Raw genomic sequence first — 17,820 nt, 5'->3', positions numbered from 1 at the left:
AGCATCCTCTAGCTCTTTAAGCAAGGAATGTTTCCTTGACACCAACTCTGATAAAAACAAAAAGTCAATTTAAAATAAAAATCCACACCTTCTCTAACAAATATAACTGGCAGCACCAATAGGTTTTTCGTATTTTGATGTGACTTAAAATGATCACTATGTAGCCTATGACATTCAAAAGCTAAAAGCAACATTATTTTCCAGGCTATGACTATACTCTGCTCTGCTGTCCTGCATCAAATTTTGTGGAAACTCTAGTTCACCTTAAATGAATTTAACAGATGCAAAAAATGTTTTTATAGCTATGAAGGTCTGTATTATCACTGTATTTTCTTAGAGTTTGTCCTGGACTGAAATTTGCAGTTCTGTTATGCTGCCTCACTTTTTTATTCAACTTTTCAATCTGGAAAAGCACAATAACATAAAAGAGTATCTTTCTAGACTGGAAAGTTCTCTTTAATGAACTTTAAAAAATACCAGGAACTAGGAAATACTTGGATATTGGTTCCTTCATGAAGAAGCAGGTGATACTCACAGCAGCAAAAGTACCATTCCAGATCCGGGTGGAGATATTCACAAAATACTCTCCTTTCAGCACAAGGTCTTCCAGTTTGCATGTGATGGTACTGCACTTTGCATTTTTACAGTTCTTCCAGGGAAAACAGCAAGGAGAGACAACAGCATGTGTTAAAAAGCACACTGTAACAATAGGTCCTTTAATATCCAGTTTAAAATTTTACTATTCTGTGCCTGCAAATTGAGTGCTTACACACAGTGAAGAACATGTAGTGCTGCTTCTCTCTAAGACAGATGCAGTATGTGTGAGAATATCCACAGGAGGCACTCCTGCACTGTGAGTGAAAAACGCCATGGCCACCACAGCTATCCCCACAGGTACAGCAGTAATTATCAGCTCTGCACCCCTGTCCTGTGGTACTGCAGACCTGACGTGTACTCACCATTTCTTTCAAAGCTCTGAAATTCTCTTTCTTGAAAGATGCAGAGTAAGGTCTTTTTCCTATTTGCAGTGGATTTATCTGAGCTTGACAAGTAACACCTCTGGCCTAGGAAAGGGATGGCAGGAAATAAAATGGTTGACATCATACTCCAAAATGTATAGTCATCATAACAATATATACTTCTGATGACATGGTGGCTGTGAAATTATAGGTTGTGAATTATGTAATACTGGATGATTTTGAAATCTAACAGACTATGTATTTTAATCAGAATTAAACTACTCTTATAAATTCCCCCCCCCAGACTAAATTGAAAGTTTTGTCCTGATATAAAAATTCCATTTTTACACTATTGTCTTCCCAGGATCTTGGAGAACCACCTAATTCCAGGGTCATATGAAAAGTCAGCTGTGGACTGTACAGATAATTGGCATCTGCTAAGGAATAGACTGGTGTACAGTTGATGTTGTGGTCCTCCCCCATCCCTTTGTAGGAAGGGGCATGGGGCATACAGAAATGGCAGGGATTATCTGAATCTCAGATACACTGTGAAGGAAATAACTGATGTAAATGGTGCTGGTTAAAACCCCCAAACATATCAGCTTATATAGTGCAGTTCTTCACCTGATCTGTGTCAACTGCAGTTAGGTACATCAATGGGTTGTCTTTGCTGGTCAGCTCTGGAAGAACGATTTTCACAGTTGCCATCTTCACAGGAATTCCTCCTGTTGCTACCTGCAAAATAAATAGCTCACAATTAATTTAGCAATACTTTTATACACATAAAGTATTTGGTATAATAAGAAAATCAGAAATCACAGACGATTATGGAAGAACTGGATTCATTTTGCATCAATGTTTTTGTATTGTCACATTTACTGGGGCAAACAATGAAATTATGCCCTAGTGGAAAGCATACTCTATAGCTTCAGGCCCTTACCTGTTTCCTTAGCAAAGCTCTTGTTATCTGCATGAAGTATTTTTTGAAAAGCAAATATTCTACAACAACCAACAGGCTTTTACAAAAGCAGTTACAAGAATATAAAGGGAATATAATTAAAGTTTCTTCCACGTTGCATATTTGTATCTTTTTTTTTTTTTTTTTTTTTTTTTTTTTTTTTTTTGAGCTGTGTAATAAATGCTGTGATCTGGCTAGTTCCTGCATCTTGTTTGAGCACTTAACCCTTGCCAAACTTCCAATTTCAAAGTCCAAGCCTGCAAAGACTTGTTTTCCTTTATCAAGTGAGCAGAAGACAAATTAGCTCTGTGAACAAATAGTGTAAGCTGGCCTGAAGTTAATATTAACTCTCTTCCAAATATGTAAACAGTGCAATACCAATCCCTCCACCATTCCACTTAAGTTCAAATTTCATTTTTGACCTCATGAAGATTGTAAGGATTTATCCCTCCTGCTATTTGCAATTTTCTTCCCCTATTTGACTGATTCAAAAGCATCAAAATCAGATAGTGAAATCAGAAGCATTTTTTTTCAACTGCGTTTTGGGACCTAGCTGCAGGCGGAGGTAAGGCAGCTTCTCAAAACAGAAACAGAAACATTTACTAACCTTAACTGAGAAGTTGAATGCAGGGCCAATATCTTCAAAATTATTCACAGTGGAAGGAATGTTATGACCAGAGAATACTTCATAGAAGTTGATGTTGGCAAGCCTAGTTAACAACCATAAAACAATACATTTCAGTTTGGCAGCTACTTTGAAAACATATGTAACTGAATGTGCTTTGGTTTGTTCTAAGTTTGTGAATCAGGTCAGAATTATAATTGCAGGAAAATCAGTCACTTGTACTGCTGTTTGAACTTTAAAAATTTAGTTAAGAAAAGAAGTACTATACTGAAGCCCAAAGCCAACCGAGCACATGAAGACAGCAGGGCAGCATGAGATGTAGGTTCTGTTCAAACTCGTGCTTGGCAAGTGCATCTAGAACCTTACTGCAAGCTCCCCTCCCAGGCAGAAATTACAACTTTTGGCCCTAATGCCCTGTGCTACAAGTGGGTTTGTTTCCTCACTGCCTGGGTGTGGAAACACACAGCACCCTGTTTGTATGCATGCCACATACCTTACAGCCCTCAGTCTGCTCTCATCCACTTTCTTTATTACTATTGTTTTTATCATTCAAAATTTCTAAAGTAATGTGAAGGTGGTTGCAGCCCACTGTATCATGAAATTACAAGTGTTAGATGGAAAAACAGGTTGTGAGGGCCTGTGGATGCTCGAGGGGTTCAACCAGGTGAGTGTGTGCTCAAAGACAACAAAAACATCCCTGTGTAGTTAATTGCATCCATATGCTCCTTGTGACCACCTACTACTGCTGAACCACTCCATAATCTTTTTGGTCTTCATCCTACAGGAGGCTTAGTTGAGTAGTTTTGAACATGAAAAGCTAGCGAGTGAGTTAACAAGGAGCTATCATGACTCCTTACATCAGCTGTTCATGTAGCACACAGCACAGATCCATTCTGTTTGGCAATGCAGCTGTATCCAGTTAATCTGGGTAACATCTGTGTACACAATCCCAAACTAATGTGTGCAGTCTCAAAGAGATGTTTTCTGATCAGTTGTGTTCTTCCATACTGTTTCAGGAATCCTTCTCATTTCTTCATGCTTCCTCCCAAGGGCCCTTTCCTCAAAGACCCTTCTGACAAGGTCTGCTAGGAAAACCCCCATGAAGCCTTTTCTGCTTCCTTACTGCTCAAATATCCAGCCTTTCTAGTTTACATGGTATCAGCTTCCTTGTCCTTGCAGAAGTCACTGATAAGACTGATTCCCACCTCTGAAAACCCAGATCAGGAGGTTTTTCACTAGAAAAGCCTATCTTCAATGAGTTGACACTTTTTTTCTCAACCCTTGTAAATTAAAAAGTTAGTTATTTGCTAAATTACCTGCCTCAGGAAGGAGCTATTTCCAGATAGATATTTCCTAAGTGTTAGAGGGTGTATAAATGAGCTATCTCCAAGGGAAGCACTAAAAATTGTGCATTGGCTTAATGTGTACTTCCTTTAAGCTGGCTCATCACCAAAAATAACTAAAATCTTTTTTCCAACTCTAGAGATTCCTTCATGCCCTGACTTGCATATGAAATTGCATTTTCTCATACTTCAGGAGACGCATCTGAACTTGAAACACTATTTTATCTTGAGTAACTCTTTTACAGGCTCTCTGCCTGGTCTTTTCTGAAGCACTGAGCTTCTGTTCTTAGTGCTCAGTTAAATTAAATTTGCTGATTAAATTTGCACTTTTTCAAATTCCTCAGGAACTACTACTTAAGTTGGTGTGATAGGCACCTACTCAGATGCTTCTGTAGTCTCTGCGCTGCTGCTAACTGGAATAATAAAAATCTCTTCTGCTGATGTCTCATGTGACTTTCCCAGTTAGTTGAAAGAACTTGCATCACTAACCTAAATACATGCATTTAAGCAACTTAAAAAATCTGAAAAATTCTACAAGACTATAATTGGTGCACCCAACTGTGGTGAATCCTGGGCCTGATAATATTTTGAAACTGCTACTGCAAATTAAAATCAGCTTCTGTACTGCGGGTCCATATTCATGCCACGACCTGAGCTAGTTCTTGTGGTTACAGTGGCCTTTGAACGTTTGTTTCCTAAATTCTGTATAGCTTCCTCTTTTTCACTCTTCTGTCATGGTTTGAGCAATTGCTGTTTGTTTTCTACCATTTTGCATTTGTTAATTTTGGAATGCTTTGGGAGGTAAAGGCCTTTTTTTCCACTAACGGGGACTAAGTGCATCAGATGTAACCAAATATCTTATCCTACAAATCCAGCAATTAGAAAAGATGAACACATTTTTTTCTTTGATGGAAAGTAAAATATTCTATCTTAAACTAAGAGTCAAATCATTTTGTAATTTGGATATTTTGTTTTATTTGTAATTTTGGATAAACTGTAACTGGAATTATTCTTGTCTAGAACTGTAACATATTAATTATTAATTTCAGTACATCCAAAAACACTGGACATTTCAAGGGCTGAAGATAAGAAGTTTCAAGGGCATGAAACTCTCATTCTCCTTAATGTTCTTTGCTGAGAGAGGTACGGATTTGAACTGGAATGTTTTGTTTTGTTTTGTTCAGTTTTGATCTGTTTAACTTCAGATTTGATCCAATTTCAGTAACATCTGAGAACCAGAGACTGATCCTGATATAGCATATACTAATTTTATTATCAAAACCATAGGCAGTGTTTGAGTTTTATACATATTCCACCCATGTGAGCATCTGATCACCTGTAACAATTGTACGACGGTAAACATGGATCCCTAATTTCATACTACATATTCTATAAATTTTTATGTGTAAGATTATTGGAAGAACATGAAGTTCTGCTATTGTTGACAATATAAAAATTTCTTATGAATTCCAAAATGAAAATAAGTTTCAGTATATTATCAGTGGTCTTTCAGGACTGTTACTATATTCTAATGTCTTTGAAGGAAATGACAATTACTTTTTCCATTATTCAACTTACCTTGTGAAGTGGATTTCTGCATCATACCGCAAAGGAATTGATAAGCTGATCTGGTTGTCCTGTTCTTGCTCTTCATTACTTTCACTGTTCATCAAAACACATTTAAGTCAGGTGTTACAATATTATTTTGAACAAATATTGTATTAATACAAAACTTGCTTCCATAAAATTATATACTTTACCTCAAGGCACGAAAACTTAGAACTGCCATATTCTGAAGATTTTTCAGGTTAAAATCAAAACTAATATCAAAAGATACCTGTGGAAGAGACAAGAACACCAAGAACACTTAGCAATAGCAACACAATTATTCCTCTGAGCAAACATCTAGAACTTTTCTCTGTAACTGAATTTTCCTATTTCTGTGTACTATTTCAGTAATCTCTAATACTATAGAATCTTTTTTCTCTCATGTACAAATTGACATCATTTTGTAAACATTAGCTATAAGCACTTTCAAGTGATACATGACTAGCTACAAGCTGCAACAAAAGGTGTTTGCATTGCTTCAGTCACATTCTTAAACACCAGCACTTACACAAGCTTTTTATTTACATTTTAATTTGAATCATTGCATCAGGTTCACTTCGATGAAAGCCATTAAAAATTCAGAATAAACAAGCTTTTTATTTTTATTTTTTTATTTTTTTGATTTTTTTGGTTTAGCAGAATATCATACTTATATTACCTCTGGCAAGTTTCATATTGCTGCAATTGATTATTTTAGAGGCTGGAAGACTATTTCTCTTTTGCCCCAGGGGAATAAGAGGTTAAGATCCACAAAAACAGGGATACCCCCAAATTTTATGGGATATATGAAAAAAAGTTTATATGATCTATCCTAGGGCTGTGTGGGCCATCCCTCTCATCTCAGTCTGATGGAATTGTGCTGTGCTCCCAAGAGGCTACGCACAGTGCCTGACTGCTCTCAGTCCCCAGTCTTCATTCTCCAAGAGTTACAGAGCTACAGAGGATCCATGGGTAGAAATAAATGTGTTTTAGAACTTTTTTTTTTATTTAATCCAGTAGGCTGGTCACAAAAGTTTAGCCCTTAGTTTGCTCCTTTTAGTGCCTCTGAAACCCAAGGGAAGTTAAAAACTGCCATATCTAAAAATGCTCACCACCAGTACATGCAGATATAGGGGAAAACAACTACGCTTTGGAGTATCACTCAAGGTTATTTAAATTTGTACCTGTTGTCCTGTTCGGAAAACTGGATAGCTTATTTGGCAAATGACTGTAGTTTGTGTTGTTCCTGTCTGACATGAGACTTCAGTCCCATCGCTCTGCAGAGGAAAAAGAAAAGTCATCTTAATACCAGTTTTTGATAAAAGACAGGAAATTCACAATTCGTATCTTCAACAGGACCTGTGTTAGATTAAGGGGTAGTACAACTAAGTGTTACAGGAATAATTTCTAAAGATGAGACAGGTAGGAAAGAGAGGCAAGGCTAGGGGTGAGGCAGGAGAAAGGTGGGATAAGGACTGGTCCTGTGTCCTTGCAGTGGGCTCTCATGATCTTGTGAGAATTTTGTGTGGCACTTGGAAGAAGGAATACAGCCCAGAGTACAGGCTGCCTACTGTATTGTCTTACCATGCTTTTTACAGCAATACTACACAAATTTTACAGTCATATTTGCGTGACCTGAGAGACAGTTAACTACTCTCACTGTAGAATTTAGTGTGCAGAGAACTCTACCATACTTTTTGTAGGAAAGTCTACAATACATAAAAGTTTATTTATTAATTTGCAGAAAATTTTGCATGTCATCATCTCACATCAAAGGAAAGACAGACGCATAGACCATAGCCAGTTATTGTAACATTGAAAAGAATTAATTAAAATGCACTGTTTTTTGTTAAACACATCCCTACCAGACACTTATGGTAGACATATACCAGACACTATATTCACGACTTACACTCCAACAAGAAATAAAAATAAAAATAAAAATAAGAATAAAAATAAAAATAAAAATCCTCCCCTTTGAAACAGAAACATTTTGGGAGGCAAAATCTTCACTTGCAGGCTGAAAGAATTCTAATCAAATGGACTTCTAAAGCAGAAGAAAATCATAGCTCTGGTGTGGTCTTTTGACATGAGTGGTGTGAGTAATTTTGTTGGGTAACAGGATACGGAATTAGAGGAGCAACCTCAGCACTTCATGGAGTACTTCTGCCAGTCCACTCTTCATGAAAATACAGCTCTTGGGCAGTGATAAATGCTCCTATCCCTCCTCTCCCTTCAGTATGGCTCTAGATTTCACCCCTCGTATTATCAGACACCTCTCCAGTAGCAGCCTGACAACAGAAATCCACTGAAGTCTGGATTTCATCCTACATGAATTGTTTAGAAGTAACAATTCAGATTAAAGATTTACTGCACTCTCCAAAATAGTCTGTAAAATTCCTTTATTTTCCTTTTCTAAGACACAATTCATTATAAGAAGAGTTTCTGGTATAGCAATCATTTCAATCTGATTAACTGTCTAGCTGAAATGCATGGCTTTGGCAGTAATACTATTTCTAGATCTAAAGCCTGTGCTTTAAAGGTGCATCCATGCTGCATGCTTGATTTATCAGATACGAATTCCCTGTGGCACAGCAACTGCATTCAACTATGTTGTTGGGAGTCAATCAGCAGATGTGGGTGTCAAGGCCTAAAGTGAGGAAAAGATGACTGAAATACTGAGATGAGGTCAAAATCAACAGGTTGCCAACTTTTATGCTGAGTTGGCAGTGTCTCTCCTTGACCTATATAAACTGACATGCTGAAGGGAATAATTCTGGTAGCCAAGAAAATAAATTGGGAGAGAGGTTTGCACACACATTCTCCTTTCCTGGGACAGGCACTAATAGAAAGAAAAAATGTTTTCCTGAGTAGCTGGAAAAATCAGTGGCAGTAACAGAAACAGTGAAGATGAGTACCACATACCGGTAAAGACGAAGAAGCAAAAAACAAGTTGTCTGAAAATGTAGCCTGGATTCTGGTATTATATGCATTTTCTCTTTTATTTCTCAAGTTCACATTGAATGTTAGTCTTTTGTTTTTGCTGCTGACAATGAACTGCTGTTTGCTGTTGGAAGGTAAAGATCAATGTTGTAAACGGAGGTACCAGAACAGCTGTGGATCATGAGAACGTATTGTACTGTGTTGCCTCTAGTCAACAAAGAATAACAAGCACAGCAAGACATTTCCTATGTTCTATACATATAAAGCTTCTGCTTTCTAAACCCTTTGACATGAGAAACTCTGTGATGGTGTTTTTTAAAACCAAACAGAATTAATGTCATCTTAAATTTTGGGACCTTGATTCTGTACAGTCATAGTCACTTTGCTGAATTTTCAAGGTTTCCATCCTGGTGAGAAGGTGGGCAGAGAATGGGTGGCTGAGTCATATGGCAGCTCCAGGAGAAAACAGTCTTTCTGCATACTGTAAATATATGTGTGTAAATATATGGTTCTGAATTATGTGCTGCCCAAAGAGCTGATCTCTGATACCCAGTAGCACAGCCAGTAGCACAGCAGAGGATCCCCTCTGCTCCTTGCAGGAGGGACTAAACAGCCACAGCTGCTCCCCCAGCACTTTTCCTTTTCTGACAGCAGACAGCCAGACCTGACTCTTCCGAATCCTCACCGGCTACTCATCCCTAATCTACCAAAAATCAGGTTTGTCTACACTGACTAGAATCCTACTTCTGTATCTGTTATCATACTGCTCCTCTTTTTCCTTGACTAGTTATTTAGATAGAAATGCTAATTATTATTACTATTTTTTTTCCTCCCTTCTGCTATTTCTAAGTACCATAGATAGAGGAAGAGCAACTGACATCATCTACCTGGACTTCTGCAAAGCATTTGACACTGTCCCCCATGATATCCTTGTCTCTAAATTGAAGAGACATGGATTTGACGGATTGACCACTCGGTGGGTAAGGAATTGGCTGGACAGTCACACTCAAAGAGTTGCAGCCAATGGCTCAATGTCCAAGTGAAGACCAGTGACGAGTAGTGTTCCTCAGGGATCAGTACTAGGACCAGAGCTGTTTAGCACCTTTGTCAGTGACACAGACAGTGGGATTGAGTGCACCTTCAGCAAGTCTGCCGATGACACCAAGCTGTGTGGTGCAGGTGACACACAGGAGGGAAGGGATGCCATTCAGAGGGACCTGGGCAGGCTGAAGAATTGGGCCTGTGCAAACTTCATGGAGTTTAATGAGGCCAAGTGCAAGGTCCTGCCTCTGGGTTGGAGCAATCCCAAGCACAAATACTGGCTGGGTGGAGAATGCACTGAAAGCAGCCCTGAGGAGAATGAGCTAGGTGATCTTTAAGGTCCCTTCCAACCCAAACTATTCTGTGATTCTGTGCTGATTCTATGATTCTAAACGTAGGTGCTGGACTAAAAAGATACTCTAATCTAGAAATTCATCCAGAGCCTATAGAAAAACCAACCTATGAAAACTAAGAAAACACCTGACCCCACCAATTCCACTTATTCAGCTCTTACCTGTGATCTCCCTTCTGCTGGACTTTCAGAACAAGATCACAGATGCAAAGTTCATCTTCACCACAGTCTTTAATGAAAGGAATCTACAAAACAAATAATAATAATAAAAATAATCCGGAATGACAGTGCTCTACTTTAAAATTACGTAGTCACAGTAGTCTTAAACACCTTTGAGGGGAAGCACATCGTTATTTTGCTGATGAGAAAGGCTCTCCAAATAGCATTAAGAGCCCATGCAATTCCAAGGTATAAAAGTACCAGTGCCTGCTTTCAGTCCAGTCACTTAACTAGAACACCAGTTTTTATTTGTATGTAGCATTTTGGCATGGGCACATGTTATGCACAGAAGTATAGCCGTGTCTTTTCCATTAGTAAGGCTGTATACTTACACTGTAGGCCACAGATGTTGGAGAATATATATCAAGGACAGGGCTGGAGCCAGGATTTGTAAGGCCAATGTCAACACGCAAACTAAGGGAATTCACCGCATCAGAAGGTTCCTGTAAAACACATGTTCATTTGATAGCTGTCAGCACAGTAAATAGTGTAAAACCGGTAATTCTGCTGTAAATTGATAACGTGTAGTAAAGTAATATTTGCTCTAAAAAGGAAGTAACAATACAGTCTTTTCGTGATAAAACTCCTAAACATTCCTGGAGACTCTATTCATCACACTTTTAGAGCTAAGAAACATGCTGACTTTCTGCATCTGTGGAAGCTGGTTCTCAAAAGCCACCAGCAGGTGATTTTTCTTCTCACCTGGCTGCAGAAATCAAATTCATATTCCATTCTGCTTTACCATCACAGAGAGCAGCTGGCCCTGGGCAGTACTAAAACACAATACCCCTTTTGTGTCTCTTCTCCTTCTTGGTTCTGGGTAAATTCTCTCTAGCCCATGGCTCCACAATGACACTAGATGTGATCAACAACTCAAAAATATTTGCCCTCACAGTATTTGGGTATGCAATGAATAAAACAAGGAAGTATCAGAAAGAGGGATGTGAAAACACTCCTATTTACTATTCAGCTCTAACCTTGGTGGTTTGCAAATACTGCAAAGCAAAGCATTAATCAGTCCTTTGGCTTTTTAACTACCTGACCTAGCACAATGCAGAGGGCTTGCTGCAAGTCTCAGTGCTGCATTTGGTCTTCGGTTCTAGGAAAAGGTGGATGTTTTTTATTTTTATTTTTCCCAAACACAGCTTGTGCATACTTAGGGATAGCATAGATGAAAAGCCCACCTGAAATGTTGTTAATCTGAGATAAAACATTTGCATATATTAGGGAGGATTCTTTATGGAAGAATCTACTGAAGGGAAATTAAAATCTATTGAAACTATGGACTTTGAGCTCTGTGTTACATCAGAGCTGAAGTACATAATTAACAATGGCCTCTACTGTCCTAAACAGCTGTGCTAAATAAGTCAGTTGTTATTAGTTTCTTTGAAATCAGCTTCTTATTGTGTATTTTTCACTAGTGGAGAGTTTGAGAAACTTAAATCATGAAGATGAAATCAGAGGAATATGAAATTCATCTTACAGACATAAAATTCATCAATATCTTCCTCTGATCATTTTTGTCATGAGGCTTCTCGCAGTTGCACTTACCTGTACGTTGAAGATGTCATGAACACAATTCTCGTCATGACGTACCAGAAGATCCCTCTGCATGTACCTTTCATTGTTCTCTTTGAACAATCCTCTGGAAGTCACTCTAGAGGACTGGAGATCTGCATCCAGTGTTGCATTATACTTTATAGCTACAAAAAGAATAATAGTACTTTTTTTTTTTTTCACTCAGCCTTAATGCTTATGATCTCACTACTATGTCCAGCATTACAGAATGACCAGGCTTTCCAAACCACTATAAATATTTTACTTTTTTCACGGTTTGTTAAACACAGAGCATTCACAAAACAATAAAGTTTTCCCTTGTGTTTTCCAAGTCAGTCAAGTAAGTTTAAATCCTGAAGTAAATTCTTATCCACAGAGAGCACATTAAATGGCAATCAATCTGGTCTCCACTGATTGATGTCTGAGGTGTCTCAGATGTCTGAGCCCACAACTCAGGCAAGGAGCCAGCCAGCAGTGCCAGGATTACAGCAGATAAAGAAGCCTTGCACCCATATTCCTCAGTTCTGAGGAGGCTATAAAGAAAACCTGCATCTTCTCTTCAATGACATTATAATTGGTCTTCTCTTCATATGATGACTAATACACTGTGGAAGTTTATTTTATTACTAAAAATCAGAAGTTCCTAAAGACACCGTATGGAGCACTGAAGCAGTTCAACTGGTGTTATCCACAACAAAAATGTTTAACTAAATAGCTTCATAAGGGGCCAGTGTTAGTCTCAGAAATATTTGGTGCTCTACTGTTCTCTGAAATCTGCATTGAACTTATGGAAATTAACTTTGTACTGAAGAAATTCTGTGCTGAATTATTTTTGTGCTTGCCAGAGAGAAGAAAAGTTTGCAGTCTGCTGTTGAAACTATTAGCTCACAAAGACTCTGTCCCCATAAGGCGCATTCTCCAGAAATACCCAGTTACCCTTCCTAAAGTGTCTTGCCATATCTGAATGATACCAGCTGAAGAAAAACAATAGAATTAGTGAGCAAAGGATCTATATCTATATCTATATAGCTTCTTAGTAATGACATTTCCTGGGTTTTGGTGGACAGCTTTTCCTTGTATTGTTAAGTCCTCATTTATCAAAGGTTATGGAGGCAGTGATGACAGTAGATCTTAAAAACACTTTCTTAAGCACTTAAATTTTATAGTGATTTCACCTTCCTTGACATTTAATGCAATATTTCCACTACTCATTTGAATAATGGACTTCTGAAGAAATTAATATAAAACAAGCCATTGAAATACTCTTACCCACTTGATTATTTCTGTTAGCAGGTCTAAATGTAGCCTGAAAACATATTTTAACAGTTATTTCTGTGTTCTTGTTCAGCAGACTGATTTTCTCAGGTTTAAATGAGGCAATTATAGACACATTTGCAATGCTTTGTGACCTGAAAAATATTTGTAAAAGGTTATATGTGATTTTCAAGAGCACTGGGTAGCTTAGAAGCTGTTTTCTGCATGTAAATGTAATATTGATCTTTTGGGTCCCGAATGTAAATACATTTTATGGCACTGGCAAAATTATTTTTATTTGCATGTAACTGAGTTTTTTGATACAGTAGCTTTCAGTAATTAAAATAAATAATTTATCACATCAAATTAATGGACAATCAATGTCTTTACCCTGATGCCCTAAGTATTCCCTTAAGATAACAGAATGAAGACCATGCCCTGTTTTCCCAACAAGTAGCCCTCTTCTGCTCCTTTAGAAAAGTCATTCAGCTCCTCTAGGAAGGCAAGAAAGCGTAATTCTTCATTTTAATTGTATCCTTATTTGTCAGAAAAAACAACTTTCATGAAATTAATCAAGATTTTGAAGAATAGTTTCAAAGGAACCCTACGTGTAAAAGCAAACACTTTAATCAAAAGTGAAACTCGTTAATCAGACCAAATGTTGGAGTGAAGGAAAAATGAGCATCTTCATTAATCAAATTGAAACAGATGCTGATAATCCAAGAAGCATAATTTTCTTTAATGCCCTCCTTATCAGCACCAGCAGGAGTTCTGTCATGGGTCAAGGGTCCAAACTGACCATTCATTTTGTATAATCTTGTTTTATTATGAAATAAGTAGCAATACAGTGATTTTTTTCTTGTTACAACAGGGAACCTCAGACTAGAAGATAGGTGACAGGCTGGAGAGCAAGCTACATTGTAACTTAGCTCCTCATGGAAATAGTGGTACTTAGGCAGCCACAAGATTTGGGTTCCGTGAGGCCTTTCTTGTTTGTTTTGTAAAAGCACTCTGACTGCACTGGTAAGGTCCACTTGCCAGAAAAGGTGGTTTTCTTGCCAGAAGTAGATGCCAACACTGTTTCACTGCTCTCTGTCCTCACCCTGCAGGACTACTGTTTCCTGCAGATCAGCCTGCCACCTAGTAAAGGTCACGCAGGTTGTGTGGGAAGAGGTTTTGTCTATCTCGGTAGACTCAGCTATCAAAATTACTCTGCAGCTATTGAAGTATGACCTGCTGTTTCAAATACTGCCCAGCAAGCCCCACTCCCAGCCTTTTCCTCTGGACCACATGCCCTCACATGTCTCCCAGCCCTCCCCATCCCAACGTGCATCCCTCTCAGCAGCCCCTGCCACCTGGCTTCCCCCATGCAGCCCTGCTCTGTAGGTTAGCTTGTCATGTCTGTTCGACAAGTCCAATGCCGTTTCTGAGCTCTGTAATTGTAGTGACGAGGCATTAAGTATGTTAGTGCAAAACACATGGAATAAAATACATTTTTGTTTTGTTTGTTTTGCTGTTTAATTAACTAAATGTTTGACTGGCATCTGAAACATTAAGTGCAGCTTTTCTAAGAGTTTACTAACCAAAGCAGAACCGCTTTTCCATCAGCACCAACTGATACATCAGTAATATCATCGTCATTTAAGTCTCTATGGCCATCTACTGATCTTCCAAAGAATTGGAGCTGTTTTCCAAAAGCAGGATCCGATCCTAAAATTTTCTGGGAAAGACAGTCTGGTTACTAAATTGCCATGAAGAGTGTTTAAGTCTGTAGATACTAGCCCAAGCAATGGATTTTTGCAGATATTCTCTGAATAAGTCATATATTGTTTAAACAAAAAACTTGTGTGGATGTTTTCTCAAATGCTTTTAAGCACTTTTTCCTCCCCTGTTGGAGCAGACAATGGACTAGATTTTTCTGTCTTGGTAGTAAATCAAGTAACTGGCTGCTTTATGCCAGCTAGTACTTACTGGAAAATTTTTCCATCTTACATTGAGCAACTCAAAGAATAGGAATCCTAACAGGACTTCTGACAAATATTTTCTGTGACCAGAAAGTCAGCATGGACAGTGACATTAAAATTATTACCATTATATTAATATATGAGATATGCAAAGATCCTTGAAATACTTTTCCACAAATACCACTTTTTAAATTATTATTATTTTACAGACCTGGAATGTATCAAATCTCCATTGTTGTACTTCAGCTTTGAATAATGGTGTGCCAAAAAAGGTATAGGAGATTAGCCAACTTCACACACAGATACCAAAATTATGAGAGGCTCAGATAAAGCACCTGGCATGCCTTTTTCCTCTGCACAGTTCAGCTGAAAGCACCACAACAATATCATCCAGGATGTGTTGACAGCTGAATTGAAGGGGGGCCGAGGTGGGGAGGGTAGAGAGAGCACAAAACTTGGAATAAACCACAAAAATAATAACACTACTTTAAGATGATGAAGTAGCAGCCAAGAAAAGGAGAGAAAATCCTTCAGTTTTCCTTTAACAGATCTGAAAGCACTAAGTACAGCATTATACAACAGTTATTTACCTGAGAATATTTGGTACGTATACTCTTTTGAAATCCATTGTAAATATAAATTGCTCCAGAGTTTTGGTTTTCCAGTGGTGCACCTATGACAACATCATTAAAGCCATCCAAATCAATGTCTGCAAGTGCTGTGATTGCTGATCCAAAGCGAGCATTTTCTGACCCTTGTGGACCTTCCAAGAGTTCCTGCTGATCCAAAATTCCCTTTAAAAAGGAAAAAAGAAGAAAAAGCAAAAACATAACTATCATTGCACCAGATTAGACATAGACACATTATCTATGTGCATTGTTTCTTTTGTTGTTTTGTTTGTTTGTTGGTGTTTTTTTTTTTTTTCCCTCTCCCAGCACATTCCCCTCGGACTGCTCAACCCTGAATTCCTTCCCCATTGTATTGCCCATTCAGTTTGCATTATGTCTCAGAGTCTTGGCAAGCATTACACAGCAAAATTAAAGCATGCTATGCAGAGCACTAACAGCAAATATAACCATATGTATGAAGCTTAAATGCTCTCACTGTCCTCATCTGACTGTTCTGAAGTTTCACAATACATTGAAAAATACAGTTTCCAGTTTTGGATTACCAGTTTTTATGCAGAGGGAATGGAAATTATGTAACTGGACATAATTCTTTGAAACAGAAATGGAATTTCCTAACTAAACTAATGCAAAAAACATGTGTCCAAATGGTAAACTCCTGACCTCTCCAGTGCCAATGAGGAAAGAAAGGTTGGAGATCTTTAGAGTTAAATAATCACATTTACTTGAATAATCACATTAAGTTAAATTCAACTCCTTGGCAAGTATGACTCTCATCTTTAACCTCAGTTATCACACTTTGCTTAAAATTTAAAAAATACCAGCCAAGTTATTTTTTAAAAATGAGTAGAAAAGTGTAATTTATGCAACATAGACACATAGTCACACAAGCCCAGGTTCTTTCTTTCTTTATTTTATTATTTTAAATCATTCTCTCATTATACTGAACTTTTATATAATCTTAAATTCAAAATTTGTCAAAGACAAATTGTTGTCAAAGAGTTGTTATTCAATGTATTCATTTTCAAAACATGCAAAAAATTATTTTTCTTCTGTATTTTGTGTCTACAGTCACAATAGCACAGTTCCACAGTCATGGTGACCAATGTCAGCTGCCAACAGTGCTACTTCCAGCAGTTTGTCAACCGTGTAATTGTCCTAGGATACACTTTCATATTGCTCAAGGGTGATCTATCTGACTGTGAGTTACTCTGAAGAGGATGGTACTTCATCTCTGTTTATTTGACTGCAATTTACCTAGGAAAAATGCAATTTTCTCTAATATGTGCCATCAATCAGAAAAAAATCCTTTGCATATTCAGACACCCACAATTGTTTGCAAGATTGCCTATATTAACCATCCTGAAGACTCTGGCACTTTTGAACATTCTAAAAACACCTACCACAGGTCTGAATAAAAAACAGTTGGGCAGGCATCAAGTAAATAACATGGCTTTGCTGACAAAAGAGACAACATAAGTAATAGTGACCACTCAGTGTGAACATTCATGAAACTATGCATTGGCAGAAAAGCATTTATAAAATGGTTTTAGGAGTACTGTTAGGTGTTAAACCGACTTCCTAAAATCAAATGGTAAAAAATTGGTTAGCAAAAGCCTTGAGCTAAACATTCAAGAGAAATGGTCAACCTGGTGTTATATTCATCCCTGGAAGCGTTCAAATGGCTGGATGGGGCCCTGGGCAACTTGATCCAGTGGCTGGCATCTCTGTCCATGGCATTGGGCTGGAAGTAGATGGTCTTTAAGGTCCCTTCCAACCCAAACCATTCTATGATTCATGTACATGAATAGACATAGCAGAATGTCTAAAACCAGGGCCAGGGAGCAACCTATAGCAGCCAGCCCCCTAATCACTAATACTGCTTAGCTATTGACTTGCCTTGTGGCTCTATTTCAGGCTGGTCCTACTGGCTTATTACCAGATTACATCCACAAGTGGTCCTAGTGAAAGCTTGCAGCTGCTTCTAAAAAGCAGGACTGGCAAGACTGCACTGGGAAGGACTCATTCTGCTGTCCTCTGAACAGGCAGTCTGCATCACCTAAACCTGCCATTACATTACAACCAGACAAAGCACACACACTTTCTCATTATAAAAACACTGCTGTCAGTATTTCAAACACTTTGAGAAAGATACACAAAATAGTAACTTAAGGGCCCAAAATATGGTGACAAGGGATTTTTAGTGTAGCTGTGGCCAGACTGCTTTGCAAGAAGATAGTGCTAAGCAATGCCAGATTGAGTGAGTCTGATCCAGTTAGATTTGGGTACAGGAATCACTATTCTGAAACAGAACAGACATTATCAATAAGTACTACTGCCTTGATAAAACTCTAATTCAGGGAATGGTTAATTCAGGGAAAAATTGTAAATC

The 17,820-nt window shown here is 38.0% G+C and overlaps 1 protein-coding gene across 1 annotated transcript in view; it reads right to left on the bottom strand.

Moving 5' to 3' along the window:
• Nucleotides 1-17,820, bottom strand: part of ITGA2 (integrin subunit alpha 2) — an 82,253-nt gene that overhangs the window by 8,749 nt on the left and 55,684 nt on the right. Inside the window, exons 15-28 of the mRNA XM_032205586.1 lie at nt 15,393-15,596; nt 14,422-14,558; nt 12,854-12,993; nt 11,579-11,730; nt 10,360-10,470; nt 9,971-10,053; nt 8,398-8,539; nt 6,657-6,749; nt 5,646-5,722; nt 5,464-5,547; nt 2,525-2,627; nt 1,584-1,694; nt 960-1,064; nt 536-649 (exon numbers count right to left, since the gene is read on the bottom strand). Of these exons, the coding sequence (XP_032061477.1) occupies nt 536-649; nt 960-1,064; nt 1,584-1,694; nt 2,525-2,627; nt 5,464-5,547; nt 5,646-5,722; nt 6,657-6,749; nt 8,398-8,539; nt 9,971-10,053; nt 10,360-10,470; nt 11,579-11,730; nt 12,854-12,993; nt 14,422-14,558; nt 15,393-15,596 (1,656 nt within the window). The remainder of the gene's footprint in view (nt 1-535; nt 650-959; nt 1,065-1,583; nt 1,695-2,524; nt 2,628-5,463; nt 5,548-5,645; nt 5,723-6,656; nt 6,750-8,397; nt 8,540-9,970; nt 10,054-10,359; nt 10,471-11,578; nt 11,731-12,853; nt 12,994-14,421; nt 14,559-15,392; nt 15,597-17,820) is intronic.

This window comes from Aythya fuligula, chromosome Z (assembly GCF_009819795.1).
Source record: "Aythya fuligula isolate bAytFul2 chromosome Z, bAytFul2.pri, whole genome shotgun sequence".
NCBI classification, from domain to species: Eukaryota; Metazoa; Chordata; class Aves; order Anseriformes; family Anatidae; genus Aythya; species Aythya fuligula.
Note: the sequence above shows the minus strand (reverse complement) of the source record. Positions and strands in the feature narration are given on the sequence as shown.